Raw genomic sequence first — 18,977 nt, forward strand, 5'->3', positions numbered from 1 at the left:
ACCCCTTGCGTGTGAGTTGAGCCGCTGCCTTAGATGCGTGTCCTGGCATCAAGTGCTGAGGTTGGGCTTGGGGCCGCCTTGCCCGGGGTCTCCTGAGCCCCTGTGTCATTGGGCACTGGCTCACTGCAAGCCTGGGAATCGGCTCCGTCAAACCCAGCCCAGGCCCAGGCCCTGACTGTCTCTCCCATCCCCTTCAGCTCATGGAAGCCCTAAGGGAGCAGGAGGAGATCAACTTCCGGCTGAGGCAGTACATGGACAAGATTATCCTCGCCATCCTGGACCACAACCCCTCCATCCTCGAGATCAAACACTGAGACAAGGGGGCCAGCTGCAGAGCAGCCTCGGGACCCCCAGACTCCCCGGACCCCAGGACCAAGGGGCAGACCCTGTCTGAGGATGAGGCCCAGGCTGGGCCTCACACACACACTGTAAATGTATCTCTAGCCACCATGTCACGTGTGCTGGTGTGTATGTGGGGAGGCCGTGCACACAGCAAGGGGTGAGCGTGCGGCCATGGCTGTAGGGGACATCTGCACGGGTCACTGTCCATGCACTTTGTGGTCCCTTTGCAGGGGGCAGAGGGTCCTGGAGGTGGGAGGAGACCAGGTCTGCCATCAAGAGTTACTGTAATAATAAGAACTGGAAGCTTGTGTTTCAGGTACTGGATAAAATGATTCTACCTCTGGGGAGAAGGATTAAGAAATACTCTGGTGAGACAGGCTCTTTCCCCCCCAGCCCTCTTCCCCTGGGACTGGGAGCAAAATTATGATCTTTTCTAGGAGTTCGAATGCCCAACAGCTGTGTCCTTGCTGACCTCTTTTGCCCCCATTCAAGCCCAGGTGCTCAAGCTCAGAGAGGAGGAAGGGGCCCTCACGAGCCTCCTCCCCACTGGCAGCCCCTGTGATGCTTGTGCCCTGTGTGTCCTAAGGACCCGGGCCTGCAGAGGAGCCAGCACGGGGCGGCTTTCATTCCGAGAGTTCCTGGCATTTTCAGAGTTCTCCGTACACTTCCCCAGCCCTGCTTCCCTACCTCTCCCTTCCTGGTTTTGTTTTGTTTTTAAGACAATGGAAAATAAGCGGCACTCACTTGGGTATAAAATGAAGGGATTAAAAGGAAGGAGAAGAGGGCTGGGGGACGGGGGTGTCTAAGGCACGTGTGGCATCGGGCAACCAAAGACATGATTTGGGGGAGGAGCACGCGCACATCTCCATCCTCCTTCCCCATGGCTGTGTTATGAGAGACAGGCACGGGTGGAGGGTCTCGAGGGCTTCCTCGGACTGAGAGTGGGCCTTGCTCACCAGCCCCTGTTCTCTGCACGGCCTGGTGATGGCAGGCTGGGGGTTGGATGTTCAGAATTGGAGCTCTGGGCTCGGCTTGGCTCGGTGGTGAGGCCCCTGCGTTCCAGCTTTCAGCAACACCCCTATATCTCCACCAGGGGGATCAGCGCTGTACTGGTGGGCGACAGTGGGGGAAGTCGCAGGAAAACCTTAGTCTTCCATCTGGGTGACAGGGGGTGGAAACCCACTCTGGATTTTTAATGTGATCTTCTGTTCCGGGCAGCTGGGAGTAGATATGGTACTTTTAGTTTTCCAGTTTGTGTCAATTTCATGTGGCTTGTGATTCGTTGCCTTAATCCAGATTCATATAAACGTGTGTAGTCTTACTTTTTTCCCCTGCAGTTTCTTGTTTTCTTCAGTACTTCTGATGTAAAAAGGAAAGTCTGGGCATGTTGGGGAGAGGCATGGAGGGGTGTAGGCAGAGAGGAGAGGGTGGCAGAGGGTGCAGAGGGGCTCTGGGGACTTAGGTGTGTTCCCGGCTCTCAAAGGCGGGGCCGTGGCCAGAACTGCTCTTCATTCCACCCCAGTCAGCCTGTCTGTTGGTTGGATTTCGTGATTTCTTTTTGAGCATACGCATGGAATTGTTTCATGCTGCAAATAATGGGGCTGCATTGGTCTAATCCAGGACTTTGGGGCGACCCACCCCAGCAAGACTAGGGCAAGGGTCAGTCTTCTGGGAGTCTCTCAGCTCCTTAGGACACTGGACCCTTAGGCTCCCCCAAGGGTCTGAGAAGCAGCAGCAGTGGAAGGCAGGCATGAGGAGTGGGTCTCTTGAGAATTTGCTCATAGGAAGGAGTGACCACGAATTAGAGGAAAGGAAAGAGGACAAATCAGGATGTGGCTTAGGTCTGGGTTTTACATCAGGAGTCCTGCAGGAAGGCCAGGCAGACCGGGGCCTGGTCTGCGGGGGGCTCGCCCCAGGGTTGAGCCGTCTATATGTAAAACTTTACGTGCTCTTTAGCTGCACTGATGTGGAATTCCAGAGGAGGCCGCAGAGGCCTGAGTTACCGAGTCACAAAGTGGGAAGGAATTTCTGCCGTGGGGAAGGCGGGCAGCAGAAGCTGGCAGCCTGCAGCGTTCTGCCGCCTCCGCCCTGAAGGGGGTGCCACAGGGACGGACTTGTGGAAGCACCCAGTCTGAAAGGCCTCTCAGGACCCGGTGCAGTGCGTGGGGTCTCTGGTAGAGGGCTGACTTTATAATGGGACTGAATTCCATGTCACACACGCCTCAAGTTAAACCCAACATTTTTACTTCAGCTGGAATACATCTTATAAAGTCTGTCCAATTGGCTTTTTAAGATCATCTAGCTTTTTTCAATGCTCTTCTGAGTTGAAAGCTAGCCTGAGGGGGCAGATACCCCAGGGTCCCAACCCACAGCCCTGGGCAGGTTCCAGAGCTGTCCTGACTCTGGGCGCAGGTGGGGCCGACCGTGCTCTCTTGCGTGTTTTCTGCCTCCTCTGTTTGTTTCCAGTTGAGATTTCTGCCCTTCTCCCTCGGTAGTGGGGCTGCTGGATAGTATACAGGATGCCCAGGGAAATTTGAATTTCAGATAGACAACAAATAATTTTTAGTAGAAGTATGTTCCATGCAATACTTGGGACATATTTAAAATGGAGAGATTTTTAAAATTCTGATAACTGGGCCGAATTCCCAGAGGTTCTGATTTCATTGGTGTGGGGTGTGGCCCAGGCATGGGAATGTTTTAAGACCTCCGCAGGTGATTGTAATTTAACTGGGTGTCCTGTGTGGGTTTTGTTTTTTGTTTTTGCTAAACCTGGCACCTCTACCAAGTAAGGATCAGCAGTAACTTGTCTGAAGTTCAGAGGTGTTTCGGGGGCCCTGGGGAGGGAGTTCTGCAGCAGACTCACATTTGATGTGACACTGGGCTCTCCTCGAATTCAATCGGAAGCCAAACAAAATTCGCTAAACCAGCGAGTGAGTTTTATACACAGTATCTACTAGAAAAGGGAGCATCTTCTGGTTTAGCCAGGCCCTATTCTGTAGGAAGGTATAAGAAATAAAGTTCTAGTAAAAAAAGTTTTTTTTAAATTTTGAATTGGCCAGAGTTAGACACGTCATTTTATTTTAAATTTGTAGATTCTTTGAGAATTGTCAGAGGGAAATTTCTTTATCTTTATTTTATTTCTGACCTATTAAAAATGCAAAGCTCAAAAACCTCTCAGAGCACTTGGACCTGAAACAGTGGTTCTCAACTTGGGCTGTGCATTGGAAGCATCTGGGGAGATTTCAAAACTTCCACTGGCTGGGCTCACCCCCCAGAGATTCGGATTTAATTGTCGTGGGTGTGGCCCAGGCACCCAGGTGTTTGGAGAGCCCCCCCCCCGCCCCCGTGATGCTAATGTGCAGCTCATGGTGGTGACCCCCATCCTAGAAGGTTGCTGGCCAGAGGTAGAGAAGACGGGCGGAAACGGCTGCTGGATTTGTTAATCCAGGTGCTGGGTAACAGCCAGTTCTCCTGCTGGGGTGTCGGTGGCTTTTCCTGTTGTGATGTTGGTGGCTTTTCCTGTTATGATGTTGGATGGTAAGAAGTTAGCAGATCCCTCCCTCCTAGGATGGGAGGCCAGATGTCTTCAGGAGCTGGTGGATCCAGCCTGAGTGGGCAGGTCTCTGCCTGGGGCCCATGGTGTCAGTGGGCGGCGCGTGTTGGGATGTATGAGCCACCGGCGCGTTACAGAGTGGGAGTAGAACAGAGTGGGTGGGGGCTGACAGCAGGGCTGTCTCCCTGAAAGCAGCCTCAGAAACAGCAGTCATCTAGTCGCAAACTTGGCAGGAGGGGACACTGGCCTTGTGGGCCTCTGATCTGTTTTCGGGCTGGGTGGATGAGGGTCACCGCAGCTCCTCTGCTGTTAGTAGCCAAACCAGCATTCCCGCCCACTCCCTGGAGGCTCCAGGCGCTAGTCCACTGACGAGTCCGATTTCTGCCCCGGCCATTTCTGGTGGTCAGGAGGGCACAGTGTGGGCTCTTTTGTTCCAATGAGGGACTTAATAACTGGCAAAGGCCTCCAGGGGCCAGTGTGGGACCTGGTGGATCCGGCGGAAATTAAGCCCCCTTTTTGTGCTCTGTGGGTATGTGTTTAATGCATTAGCAAATTTAAACCTGAACACTAACTTTGGATGTGATGGGAACAGGGCAAGTTTTTGGGTGGTCACCATGCGAAGGAAATGACTGTTGGCCCAGCAGGTCTAGAGGGGCTCTTTTAAAGGTCTAGATTTAGATCGAGGGGAGGGACCATTCAGGATTTCTCTGCTGGCAGTGCCCCAGCCTCTCCTCCTTTGGGACTAGGGCAGCCCCTCCAAGGTGATGCTTCAGCTGGTGAGACTGAGGTGTGCCTGCTGGGGGGCCTCAGGCTATAGAGAGGCTGCGGCCTCCTTGGTGACTCTGAGCAAGTCCCTTCCCTCCGCTGACCCCAGGGACCTCCGGGTCCTGCTGTCCTGCTCTGAAGGTGCATGAAAGGCCAGGGAGCCGGAGAGGCCGGAACCCTGGGTCTGCCATACCTGCGTGGCAGGACAACTCTTGAGGCCCTTCAGCCACACTCTCTGCTGCCTACCTGGGAAAATAGGCTGCTTTCCAGAGAGGCTTGTTTCTAAACGCGTGGATCCTGGCAAAGCGTGACACCACATGACGACCTTCTAGGCTCCTTCTCTTTCCTTGTGACTGTAACAGAGGGAAGTCAGCCCCGAGCCACCAGCAGAGGGGTGGCCGGGAATGCATCCCAGGGCCAACCCTGCAAGATCTCAGTGCTGTTGTCCCAGGGAGACCATGCCTCCTCCCGGGACCCTCTGCTTTGCTGTGCTGCACAGGCTGTTTCATCTGCATGGTTTGGGGTCGTTATCCTTGTGCCTTTTCTTCCCTGTCACCACTGTACAGGATTTCCACGTCACCACTGCCTCCCTTTCTACAGCCTCTCCTTTACCCTGGCCCTTCCTGAGCCCTGTAAATGTGTACATAGCGTCCCCTTGGTGTCCACGTGCCTCCACCATGTAGGGTCTGCTCCCCGGCCAGATCTCCCAGCACGCTTACCCCTGGGGTCGGCCTCCGCTTCCCCTGTGCTTGTCAGCCATGCAGTCTTGGTAACTCGGTACAGAACTTTTTCACTATGGTCTTAAGCTTGGGGGCCTCAGACCCACTTAGTCCCTCGTCCAGCCTGCAGCTAGTTTAGGCACACCAGAAAAGGGTAACTTTGTGTAAAGTAACTTCTCCCACAAACCTCTTCCTGCATTGGCGTGAATATCGATAGAAAGCAGAGTGCACCTTTCTAACCTAGGGTGCCAGTCATGGGTCTGCAGCAGCTCTGTGGGCCCCTTGGAGGATGCACCCCCGGCCCCCAGAAGAAGTTCCAGCTCTGTGGCTCCCAGGGCTTGGCATTGGGCCTGGGTTCAGGGCCACCACCATCTGATGTCTAGAACAGCTTCAGACCCCAAGTAGGGAGATGGAAGAGGCTTCCCGCTGCTGGCCCTGCCTGCTGTTAACAACTGCCAAGCTCTTCCTCGTCTGCCGAAGGTGCTCAGACCCGGGTGCCATTAAATACCGGACGATGGCAGGACTGCCATGGGACCATGCGTTGCTGAGGACTCGCTCACAGCCCGCTGGCTGCCCTTGTCCCAGCTCCTCCTGCTTTCTTGGCTGGGTCTCCGGGGCCCGGATGAAATAAGCTGTACACATGGCCTCATGCCCAAGGATTTGCTAGTGGCTTTTACTCTCCAGGATTCCACTTGAGTCTTGTACCCCAGGAGCTTCCATCAGGAAGCAGGCTTAGCATTGGGGCTGGGATGAGACTTCCACCTCCAGGCGCCAGGGTGGTGAGAGTGGGGTGAGGCCCCAAGACTGCATCCCAGGGTCCCCATCTCGCCACCTCCAGCCTGCTTCTAGCCAAAAAGGAGCAGGCTCTCAGAGGCAGGCTTCTTCGGGAACTCTCATGTACAGACCAAGGTGTAAATAAACAGTTTGGTTTTCTTGCCTGAGTTGGTGGTGAGTTTCTGTGGTGGGGGAGGGTGGGTGGAAGAGGTGAGGCCTGGTTCCAGGGCCCCTGGGGACAGACAGTGTCCCAAAGGAAGAGCAGGGTGGCTGGTGCTGTCGTCTAGGGGCAGGGTGGGGCAGGGGGTCACCCTGCAGATGCTCATTTTAGCCTGCTGTCCCCAGGAGGGGAGATGTGGATCCCAGGAACCCCTGTATCACCACCATTCCAGCCACAGGATTATGATGTTTGAAAACTTTGTCCTCGCTGCAACCATGTTCCTTTCCCAGCAAGGGCCTCCCAGGGTCCTCTCAGCTTGCTCTGGTCACTCTACTGGGGTCCCAGTGCCATCTTGCTCCATGTCAGCCACCATGACTCCCCTGGGTCCCGGGCCCAAATGCTCCACTCGAGCCTGATTTCAGACCAAGCTGCCAGCACTGGGCCTGCCAAGCCTGGGTATCAAGGTGGCTTGATGCTGGGTGACCAAGACCCCCAGATTTCTGCCCTCTCCTTGTCTGCCCTTCCTCTTAATATTATGGGATTCTAGGTGTTAAAGGGATGCACAGGTCACCCAGGCCCAGCATCCGGAGATGAGCCTGCCCTCCCTGTTGGCCCAGGCCCATGGGACAGGCAGGAGCAGGCCGCCACCTCCCCACACAGGCCCTTGTGCCGTGGGTTGGCCAGGACCAGCAGATGGTCCCCCACTCATTGTGTTTACACGGCCTCCTGGGCTCGGAGTCATCTTCCAACCCTGGGAGTTGTGTGTTCTCCTGGACCTTTATTCTCTCCATCCTCCTAACATGCCTTCTTTCCTTCCCAGCTAGGGTTGCCAGATTCTGCAAATAAAAATACTGGATATCCACCAAAGAGGCTTATGCACCCCTGTGTTCGTTGCAGCATTAGTCACTATAGCCAAGAAGTGGAAGCAACCTAAGTGTCCCTCGACTGATGATTGGATCAAGAAGATGTGGTATATATATACAATGGAATACTACTCAGCCATAAAAAAAGACAAAATCATCCCATTTGCAACAACATGGATGGGCCTGGAGGGTATTATGTTAAGTGAAATAAGCCAGAAAGAGAAAGACAAACACTGTATGATCTCACTCATATGTGGAATATAAACCAACACATCGACAGAGAAAACTGTATTGTGGTTACCAGGGGCAGTGGGGGTACGGGGTGGGCACAAGGTGAAGGGAGACATATATATGGTGATGGACAAACAAAACTGTACAACCCAAAATTTCACAATGTTATAAACTTGAAACATCAATAAAAAAATACTGGATACCCAGTAAAATTTTAATTTCAGATAATTTTTCATTTTAGGTATGTCCCATGGAATACTAAAAAATTATTCATTGTGTATGTGAAATTCAAATTTAACTGGGCATCCTCTATATTATCTGGCAACCCCGTTCCCTACCCTTTCCAGGGCCCTCTGCTGCCAGTCAGGTGTCTGCACTTCCTGAGCGCTTGCCTTGCACCCCACTTTCAGAAGCAGATTGCTTCTTAGTTTGCCACTACTTTCTTTGAGACAAATTCTGCCTTCCCCACCCCAGCTATCCAGAAGAAACTGCTGGCCTTTCCAGAAGCTGTGGTCCCTTACACCCTGCCTTGGGGTGTGTGTAGAGATCTGGAGCCCTGAAAAGGACTTGACATGGAGGTGAACTCAGTACAGTCAAGGAAGTGGAGGAGAGCGCAATGGTGTCCTGGGGACCAGGGTGGGGACAGGGCATTGCTAAAGATCCCCAGTGTTAAACTTCCAGTTTGCTGACATTTCACAACAACCAAGCCATTAAACATTTTCTAAGCACCCTCTCTGTGTTCGTAGAAAGATTCCTGGACTTGAAATCAGAGGCTTGGGTTTGGACCCCCATTCCATGACCTCCTGCTGTGCAACAGAGCAAGTCACTCACCCCTCTGAGTTTCAGTGGCCCTGTCTGTAAAGCAAGGGAAATAACAGTTCCTACCCACAGAGTTGTGAGGAGGAGTTACTGAGTAGCATATATCACGGCACCAGATGAGGATCCATACGTGCTTACAGAATCATAATCTGAATTTCGGGAGGCAAGACATCTTCCCCAAAAGCCTGCTTATCAAAGTCTCTCCTCTATTATCTTAGTTTCTAGAGTAGCTGTAAAAACGTACCACAAACCGGGTGGCTTAAAGCAACAGAAATTTATTCCCTCACATTTCTGGAGGCCAGAAGTCCGGAATCAAGGTGTCAGCAGGGTTAGTTCCTTCTGGAGGCTCTCAGGGACAATCTGTTCCATGCCTCTCCTAGCTTCTGATGGTCACCAGCAACCCTTGGTGGTTCCTGGGCTTGTGGCTGCACAACTCCAATCTCTGCACTGTCTTCATGTGGCCATCTTCCCTCTGTGTATCTCTGTGTCTAAATTTTGCTCTTCTTATAAGGACACCAGACAATGGATTCGGCCCACCTTAATCCAGTATGACCTCGTCCTAACTTGATTACCCTTGCAAACACCCTATTTCCAAATCAGGCTGCATTCACAGGTACCAGGGCTTAGGACTTCAACATATCTTTTCGGGGGACACAATTCAACTCAGTTCACTGTTCTGGAGAGAGGTGGGAGCAAGCACTGCTGTGTGTACTGGCTGTGCCCTCCACACAGGTACATTCCTCGCTCGGCAGAGATGGAGTTTATTTCTCCTCCCCTTGAATTTGGGCTGGCCCTGCGACTACTTTGATCAGTAGATGCAAAAATGCATCCCTTGCAGTGGAAGTGACATTCTGGGACTTCTGAGCTCTGGCCTTAAGAGACCTTAAGGAAGCCTCTGCTTCCTTACTCTTGGAGTGCACCTTCTTGGAGGCCAGCTGCCATGCCGTGAGGAAGCCCAAGCAGCCACATGGAGAACTGAGGCCCCAGCCAACAGCCCCAACTTGGTTCCCAGCCAGCATGGGCCAGTGCCTTCCAGCCCTCCCAACACCCCAGCCAACACCCCAGCCAACACCGGCTGAAGCAGAACCACCTGGTCAACCCACAGGACCATGAACAACAACAATTTCTTGCTTTAAGCCCCTACGTTTCGAGGTAGTTGGTTACTCAGCAATAGATGCATGAAAACAGCAGGTCTTCAACAATTTCCTCTCTACCGGGCTTCCTCTCTGAAGATCCGTCTTTCCCAAGCAGGACCCATCTTAGGGAGCGACGTGGTCCATCAGTCCTCTGACCACAGCCATGTAGATCTCTTGCTGTCCAGGAGCCCCGTGGAGAATCCTGGCGTCCACGACAGCAGGATCAAGTTCAGGGAGAGAAAGAATCCCAAGGGCTGTAGCTGCTTAGTGGTGGCGCTCCCTGAGGCCCCTGCCTTGTTTGGGGCTTCTGAGGAGGCCTGATTTTTTCTATCCCGTGCTCCACCTGTGAGCCCTCCCTGCCCCTTTAAATCAATCACACAGCCACCTGTAAGCATTTTGTTACGAGTGAATACTCTACCAACAAGTGGAAGTCAGGAAAAGGGAACAAACCTAAACACTGAGGAGGGGAAGAGAGAGAGGAAAAAAACAAAATGGCACTAACCCTAAGTATGAAAAGGATTCTTAATTTAAACGTCTACAAATGTGGCCATTTACTCTCCAAAAAGTTAAGTGTTGACTTTTTTTCTCCTATTAACAACAGTCTTAATTTAGAACTTTCGTGCTGGCCAAGGGATTGTGAAACTTAACCAAAGGGAAAAGTGTCAGGTTGCTACTGTGCCCAAGGAAAAGGGTCAAGCCAGCAGTTCACTCCCCTGCTAACTTTAGCAGTGAATAATGAAGAGGGTTGTTCAATTTTTAATTAACGCAGGGCTGTGGCCAATAGCTAACTCGCCCATTCTGCAGATGAGGAAACAGATTAAATGGCTGCTGAAGGGACACTGGGCATGGCCCCTGCCACATTTGTCCAGCAACGCAAAAGTTTTAACTACACCATGCAAATAACCAGCAGCCCACAAACCTAGAACCAAAAGGTGTGTTAGTGGTATGTAACCTCCTATATCAATAAACCATTATTGCTGTGTGACAAACTACCCTCAAAACACAGTGGCTTGCAACAAGAACAATGTATTATGCTCACATTTTGCAGGTAGGCTGGCGCTTCCTCTGCTGGGTGTGCCTGGCTCACTCATGCAGCCGCATTCAGCTGAAGGGTCAGCTGGGCTGGAAGGTCCAAGATGGCCACACTCACCCGTCTGGCAGGTGGTGCTGGCTGTTGCCTGGGAGACCCCTCACGGCCTTTCATCCTCCAATAGCTAGACTGCCTTCCTTACACGAAGTCTCAGGACAGGGTGCTAAGAAAGTGAAGGCAGAAGCTGCACAGTCTTTCGAGACCTAAGCTTCAGAATTTACACATCACCTTCGCTGCTTTCTATTGGTCAAGGCAAGCCAGATGGCCAGCCCATGTCCAAAGAGGGGGAAATAGTCTCCACCTCTGGATGGGAAAAGCTGCAAAGCATTTGTGACAGCATTTGATCTACCACACCTCTCTATTTAAAATTACACCCCGCCCTCCCACTTCTGGAACTTCCTATTCTTCTTCCCTGCTTTATTTTTCTCCCTAGTACTTATCACCATCTGATATGCCATATGTTTTGCTTATTTGTTTAAGAACGGAAGCGCCATGAGGGCAGGGATCTGTGCTGCTTAGTTCATGCTCTAGCCCCAGCCCCGAGAACAGGGTCTGGCACATAGTAGGTGCTCAATGAGGATTTGCTGAAGGAATGAATGACCGGATGCTCTTACTACCGCACTACATGGAGGTGGGTATGGCCTGATTCTTGTCCACAAGGAGCTCTGTGTTTCAGAACCAGCTCTCAGCTTTTGGTCAAGTTTCAGAGCATCTTTGCCAACGTAAAAGCTCTATTAAAAATGGTACACGTAAGTTTAGAAAACAGAAGGTAGACCACACACTTATGGCTGCTCACTCCTGGAAGAAGGATAAAACCAGGCTCCTGGGCCTACGGGGCTAAGAAGTGGACCTGGACAGACCCACAGTGACCCCACCAAGGAGCAGCGCCAGTGCAGCTCGGAGTTGGCTGTGACTCATAGGAGCGGGTCAGAGAGCAAAGGATGCAAGAACTATCTTGTTCTTCTAGTGGTTTTTTTTTTTTTTTTAGGTGTTTTTTTAAAAATAGACTATTTTTTAGAGCAATTTTAGGTACAAAGCAAAATTGAGTGGAAAGCACAGAGAGTTCCCATATTACCCCTCCAACCCCATGCACATCTTCCCCCACTGTCAACATCCTGCACCAGAGTGTTACATCTGCTACAATCAATGAAATGATCCACTTTTAAAGACATGGGAAATGCTCATCCTACAACGGTAAGTGAGAAAAATCCAGACACCATGAAATATACAAATGTGAAAATATGAATCTGACTCTCCTGTTATATATACTCTCTGTCATCAAATTCATCAACTTAAAAAACTGTTACTTTATATGCCACTAAAAAGGAAAATAATATTCCCAATTAATTGTAAGACTCCGTCAACTGTCATCAGTTGTCATCCTGATTTCTAATTTGTTAAAATGTGAAAAAATCATGTATTTCAGAATAAATGAATTAGTGTGTTTTATACACACAAGAATGCAGGCCCTGTGCTTCTCTCTCGTGGTAAGACTACAGGTCCTTTGAATTCTCCTCTTTATGCTTTTAAAAACTTTCCTGTCTCTTCAACAAATGGTGCTGGGAAAACTGGATTTCTACATGCAAAAGAAGAAAGTTGAACCTTTACCTTACACCATAGACAAAAATTAACCCAAAATGGATTAAAGACCCAAAATCAATTAAAGTCTTACACGTAAGACTTGAATTGATATAACTCTTAGAAGAAAAAATAGGGGGAAAGCTTCATGACATCGGATTTGGCAATGATTTCTTGGATATGACACCAAAAGCACAGGCAACAAAAGCCAAAATAGTCAAATGGGCCTACATCAAACTTAGAACTTCTGCACAGTAAAGGAAAAAATCAATAGAGTGAAAAATCAACCTATGGAGTGGGAGAAAATATTTGCAAACCACGTATCTGATAAGGGGTTAATATCCTGGATATATAAAGAAATCTTGCAACTCAAAAAAAATAAATAACCCAAATAAAAAATTGGCAAAGGACTCTTTTTTGTTGTTGTTGAGGGAGATCAGCCCTGAGCTAACATCCGTGCTAATCCTCCTCTTTTTTGCTGAGGAAGACCCGCTCTGAGCTAACATCTATTGCCAATCCTCCTCCTTTTTTTTTCTTCCCCAAAGCCCCAGTAGATAGTTGTATGTCATAGTTGCACATCCTTCTAGTTGCTGTATGTGGGACGCGGCCTCAGCATGGCCGGAGAAGCGGTGCGTCAGTGTGCGCCCGGGATCCGAACCCAGGCCGCCAGCAGCGGAGTGCGCGCACTTAACCGCTAAGCCACGGGGCCGGCCCTTGGCAAAGGACTTGAATAGACGTTTCTCCACAGAAGATATGCAAATGGCCAAAAGCACATGAAAATATGCTCAACATCACCAACCAAGGAAATCCAACCACAGTGAAACACTACCTCACACCCATTAGGATGGCCACCATAAAAAAAACAAACAAGAATTGGCCCGGATGTGGAGAAATCGGAATCCTTGTGCACCATTGGTGAGAATGTAAAATGGTACAGCCACTCCAGAAAACAGTATGGAGGTTCCTCAAAAAATTAAAAATAGAACTACCATATGATCCAGCAATTCCACTTCTGGGTATACACCCAAAAGAACTGAAGACAGGATCTCAAGATATTTGCACACTTGTTCATTGCAGCATAATTCACAATAGCCAAGAGGTAGAAGGAAACTAAATGTCCATCCAGGAATGAACGGATAAAGAAACATACAATGGAATAGTATTGAGCCTTAAAAAAGGAAATCACGTCATGTGTGACAACATGGATGAACTTTGAAGACATTATGCTAAGTGAAATACGCCAGTCACAAAAAGACAAATACTGTATGATTCCACTTATATGAGGTACCCCGAGCAGTCAAACTCTTAAAAACGGAAAGCAAAATGGTGGTTGCCAGGGGCTGGGGCCAGGAGGAAAAGGGGAGTTGCTGTTCAATGGGTATAAAGTTTCAATGTTGCAAGATGAAAAAGTTCCAGAGATCTGTTGCACAACAATGTGCATATAGTTAAAACTACTGTACTGTACATTTAAAAATGGTTAAGATGGTAAATTTTATGTTACATGTTTTTTACCACACACAAAAATAGCTTTCTTGGGTTTTCCCAAATCTCCACACTCTGTACTTCTTAAGAAGTTCTACAAATAAGCAAGAACGACTTGGGCAGTGGCCGTGGCAGGATGGGCAATGGTGTGATTGGTCTGGTTGTGCCCCCTCCCCTGTCCCTGGCATGGAGGAGGGCTCTTCTTCCCCCACCCATGCGCACCCACCTCTCCTGGAACAATCGCTGTGCCCACAGGCCAAACAAGGACAGAGGGACTTAATTTCCTTTGTTTTTTTTTTTTTAATTTAAAGAAAATACAAGATCTACAAAAAAGTATACAGTATCATAGTAGGCACCCATATTCCCACCATTTCAGCTTTTTGCCTCTTTCATAGAATAGAAACAAAACATTACCAACAAACTCCCCTTTATCCCCTAAACCCCAGTCAATCTCTCTCTATACGTTTTTACTTTTACCAACTTGGTATGTTTTTCCCTTTACTTTAATAAACGGTGTGTTGCCCTACACCTTTCTTTTTAAAATCACACGTGCTTTTGCGCGTATCTACGCTGATAACCATTGCTCTGAATCTAGATCACTCCCTTTATAGGGACCGACTGTTCCATGGTAGGCACAGACTATCAGGCTCCAGGTGGCCTCCAGTTCTCTCCCACTAGCACTGTGCCCACGAACATCCCGGGGGCATCTCCTTGTGCGCCCACGTCGGTTCCTCCTGGGCAAGGCCATCTTGTCTAAACAGATATTTACTCGAGTCTCCTGACAAGGCCCGTGCCAGGGCTGGAAGGGCAAGCGGGGAGCGAGAGCAACCCGCGGAGGTTTTGCGGACACAGACCGCCGCTCCAGCGGGGCAGCGAGGGAAGGTCACCGCCCGTGGCCCCTGCAGCCTTCTCCGAGGGCCGGTCCGGCCCATGCCTGCACCGCCCTTCCTGCCCCCTCGGCCCCGGGTCCACTCGGCCGGCGCTGCCCGCGCAACCTGCCGACCGGACGGAAATGACCGGGCCAAGGTCACTCTGCGGGCCTGGCTGGCCGGCGGCCGCGGTCTCCGCTTCCGCTCCCGCGGGCCGTGGTTTTTCTCCGGCTGGGCTCCCGCCCCGCCGCCGCCCCTTCCGACGCCGCGCCGGCCTCCTCCCGGCCCTCCGCCGGCGCCGGGCCCCCGGGGGCGCCGCGGGTTCGGGTCCCGCCGCCGGCAGGACGCCGAGGCCCGGGCTCGGCCCCGACTGGCTCCGACAGTGGGGTCCGGGCGCAGGGTCCCGGCGGGCGGGGCCGGAGGGGCGGGCCGGGGGCGGGGCCGGGCGGGACCCGCCCCCCCCCGCGCCTGCGCCGCCTCCCCTCCACTGAGAGCTTCCAGCGCCCGCTCGGCTGTCAGGCGCGGTGGCCAAGTGGTAAGGCGTCGGTCTCGTAAACCGAAGATCGCGGGTTCGAACCCCGTCCGTGCCTGCAGCTTGAGGATGGGGTTGACCGTGAGGCTGCCGTGTCGCCACGCGTGCTGTTCGGTCCCTCCGCTACGTGGCCTTTTTTACTTTTCAGGGTCTGTTCGGGCGTCCTCCAGTCCCTCCCCGTCCCCAGGCTCCGCGGGCACGAGCGCCGGCCGGGCCGGTGCCCGGGGCTCCCGGGACCCCCTGCGGACGGGCTCGGCCCGGCCACGGCGCGCTCGCCCGGGCTGCGTCTCGTCCCCGCAGCTCCGCTCCGCGGCCGCGCCGCGCAGGGCGGGCTCGTCCGGGAGCCCTGTGTCACCGGAGGCCCCCGCAGAAGGGCCTGGCTGGGCACTGCTGTCGCCAGCGACCTGTGTGTGCTGGGCGGCGGGGCTTGGGGGTCTGGTCTCGCTGGCTTTGCGTGTCTTGAAGGCGAGACAACTTTCCAGGAAGGGCATTTGAGTTTCCAGGGCGATTTTCTGATTTCTGTTTGTTCCTTCGAATGTGAGTTATCCACGCCGTGCTCGCCGCCTGCCTTCTTGTCTAGGGAGCCAACCACATCATTCGCTTATTCCTTTCTCAGCCCTTGCGAACTGGCCCTTTGAGTCTGGCGCCTGTTTGTGTGATCCTTCTAATCTGGCCCCTAGCCACTGATGACACTCCCCAAGTCATCTCTAGAATAAACAGCCCAATTTAATATGATATGATGTTGAGTGCCTCCCATTCCTGATATACTCCAGTCTGTCTGTTCTCTTCTTCAATTGTGACACTCAGCACTGAAAATACTACTCCAGATATAGTCTCATTAATGGAACTTCACCTCCCTCATTCTACATCCCATACTTCTGTTAATGTGACCAAAAATCACATTACCTTTCCAGAGGCCCTGTTGCACAGTTGACCATGGAGAGCTTCAGGTGCATTGAATGTCAGCAGAGTCTCTTTGGGATGGTGTCTAGGGTTATCAGAAGACAGGATGTGGGGCTCAGGCAGCAGGGAAATATATTGATCTTTTCCCTAAGATTCTAATAAATGGAAGAGATGCTCTCGGCTTTTGAAGGGAATGCTGAGCTAGGGTGTCAGTGTCATCATGGAATTCTTACTAAGTGCAAATCAAGGCAGATTCCAGATATTCAGGGGTAGGAAGGGAAAAGGTCTTGAACTACTGGATATTGCCTTGAATCCTATCCCTTAATTTGGATTCCTGATCAGAAGGAACTTTGAGGCTGAACACTGAGTTTCCTGCGGTAGCTGGAGCAGAGAATTCCACCCCAACAGAGCAGGGTGCATGAGCCAAGCTAAAATCAATAAAAGAGGGTCAAGGTACAGAAGAGGTCAACAGACGTTGGCCCCCCCCTACAGATGTTAGGGGAAACATGGGCCCCCAAAGGTGAAGGGCCAGAGGCAGAGGTCAAGTATGGATCCCAGGTCAAAGTTGGTGAGAGGAGGTGGAAGTGAAGGTGGGTCAGAGACAAGCACCAGGGTAGCGTGGGAGCGGAGAGGTCTTGGAATTACCTGGAAGGCCCGCAGAGGTCCACACTCACCTCTGTGGGGCTGGAGGTAGGTCATTGGCTTAAGGGGTGAGGGCAGAGGCAGAAGGGGACCCCTAGGTTGAATTTATTGCATGACCTCTATTAAATCACTTACATACCCTGGACTTCAAAATTTGAAAGTTTTGAAATTTATTTCCTAAATGCCTTGTGGCCTGAAATTCTAAGTTTCTGCCTCAGAGCCTGGACCTTGGAGAAGCAAGGGTCCTCAAACTGCCCCACTCGTCTCTCTCACGGCTGCCAAGGTTAGGCCCTTTCGCTGTGGGGCCTGGTGGGTGCCACCTCTTGATGGAACCTACATGACCCTGGCTCCCCCTCCAGAGCATTACAATCCTTCCTCCCTGATGGGTGGGACTAGGGATGCCAAGGCCCCGCCCCTGCCAGTTTCCCCTTGCTCAGACCTCCCCCCAGTTGCCCACCCTTTCTCAAACAGAACACAGGGCCTCTGGTACCGCAGTTTGAGAGCCACGTAGGCAGACACAGCCATTTGTGAGTGGCTAAAAGCTCCAGAATATATTTAAAAATATAAACTACTTTAGGTCGGGCCTCTTCCCTCCTGTGAGTGAATATTATTTAATTTAAAAACAGAATTTGGCAAGTATACATATTTTGCCTCATGCTGTCACTTTTAGTCCAATATTCGAGCCTGGAGGTATATATTGTGAAATCTTTTATTGTACAATAAAATACAGATTCAAAAACCACGCAAATCGGGACCGGCCTGGTGGCGTTAGCGGTTAAGTTTGCGCACTCTGCTTACTCAGCCCGGGGTTTGCAGGTTCGGATCCTGGACGCGGACCTACACCACTCGTCAGCCATGCTGTGGTGGCGTCCCACATACAAAATAGAGGAAGACTGGCACAGATGTTAGCTCGGGGCTGATCTTTCTAACCAAAAAAAAACCCCCACACAAATCAAGAGAATGTCTTAATGAATTATAAGAAGAACACTACCCAGGTCAGAAAACTGTGCCAGACACCCCAGAAACCCCTTTCATGTGCTCCCCCTCCCAATCACAACCCCCTACAGCTGGAAGTAACCATACCCTCTACTTTTGTAGTAATCACTTCCTTGCATTTTTACTTATCACCTAATTGTGCATCTTTGCATCTTTATACCCTATAGTTTAACTTTGTTCATTTTTAAATTGATATATCCTTTATGCTTTTTTTTTTTCAGTCACTAGGATTCTCTTTCTTCTCTTTCATTTCTTTGCAACGCATCTGTTGAGGAACCTGGCCCGTTTGATCTGCAGAGTTTCCACAGTCTAGACTTTGCTGACTGCAAACTTCGGTGCAGTTCAACAAGTTCCTCTGTCCTCGGTATTTCCTGCAATTTAGCGGCTGGATCCAGACACTGGATCTGAGTCAGGTTCAATTTTTTTTGGCAAGACTCAGGTATCACCTCTTCTGAGAAACCTCTGATTCCTCCAGGTAATGAATCACTCAGCTTCTTGTCTGGGAGCCCTCTGTGTGTCTCACACCACAGCTGGGACGCCCCTTAGCTGGGACAGTGTCTCATGTCTGTGTTTCCAGCACCTGGTACGAAGACAGAGCCCTAAGGGTTGAAGGGTTGGGGAAGTCTTTTCTGAGGAGGTGGCATCGTGACTGGGCTCTGGAGGATGAATAGGAGTTTGCCAGAGTACCACAAGATCTTGGGTGTTTCTGCCCTCATTCAGTCATCTTTGACCTTCAAGCATCATGATCCAGTTTGCAGCTAAGTAGCCAGGGGTGCTTTCCTTTCCCCTTGGTCCCTCTAACCTTGCATGTAAAGTGGAATTTTGAATTAAGAAACAAATACGCGGGCCGTCTCTGTGGCTTAGTGGTTAAGTGCGTGTGCTCCGCTGCTGGCGGCCCAGGTTCGGATCCCGGGCGCGCACCGACGCACCGCTTCTCCGGCCATGCTGAGGCCGCGTCCCACACACAGCAACTAGAAGGATGTGCAACTATGACATACAACTATCTACTGGGGCTTTGGGGGAAAAAATAAATAAATAAAAATTATATTAAAAAAAAGAAACATATACTCATTCTCTGTAGAGAATTCACTCTTGATCAATAGGAAAAGCACATAGCAACCACAACCACCAGGCTTCACCTCAGTACTCAGGCTGCGGGGGCAGCGGAGGGACACAGACTCACACCATCAATGGTTGGATCCCCAGGAGACAGACTCCTGGTTCTTCTGGACTACGGGCTCTCACACTTTCCAGGCACTTACCTTGCCCACTGAAAGCCTTTCAGGGACCCCTGAGTGGGACGGCTGGAACTCAGGCCAGTAGGGCTCTTGTATGGCCTCACTTCCCAGGAGCTGCCCACCACCTACGTCATGGTCAGAGGGCGCAGCCCAAACAGAGAGGGTCAGACCACCTGCCTCCTCCCCACCTCCATCAGGCAGGAAAACTGAGTCTAGCTCGGAGCACTGCCTTGGCATGGCTGAAATATTATTACACCTGGAGAGAATCTACTCCTTTGTGGGGAA

General features: G+C 51.1%; 1 protein-coding gene and 1 non-coding gene across 3 annotated transcripts in view; both read left to right on the forward strand.

The window, feature by feature from the left end:
• Window positions 1-6,320, forward strand: part of RAB11FIP4 (RAB11 family interacting protein 4) — a 79,513-nt gene extending 73,193 nt beyond the window's left edge. For both annotated transcript variants that reach the window (XM_058560316.1, XM_058560317.1), the window contains exon 13: window positions 198-6,320. In XM_058560316.1, coding sequence (XP_058416299.1) covers window positions 198-314 — 117 coding nt within the window. In that variant the 3' untranslated portion in view covers window positions 315-6,320. The remainder of the gene's footprint in view (window positions 1-197) is intronic.
• Window positions 6,321-14,899: 8,579 nt separating this feature from the next.
• TRNAT-CGU (transfer RNA threonine (anticodon CGU)) lies at window positions 14,900-14,971 on the forward strand. The gene has a single exon. It is a non-coding gene; the product is annotated as a tRNA-Thr (tRNA).
• Window positions 14,972-18,977: the final 4,006 nt, after the last annotated feature.

This window comes from Diceros bicornis, chromosome 18 (genome assembly GCF_020826845.1).
Source record: "Diceros bicornis minor isolate mBicDic1 chromosome 18, mDicBic1.mat.cur, whole genome shotgun sequence".
NCBI lineage: Eukaryota > Metazoa > Chordata > Mammalia > Perissodactyla > Rhinocerotidae > Diceros > Diceros bicornis.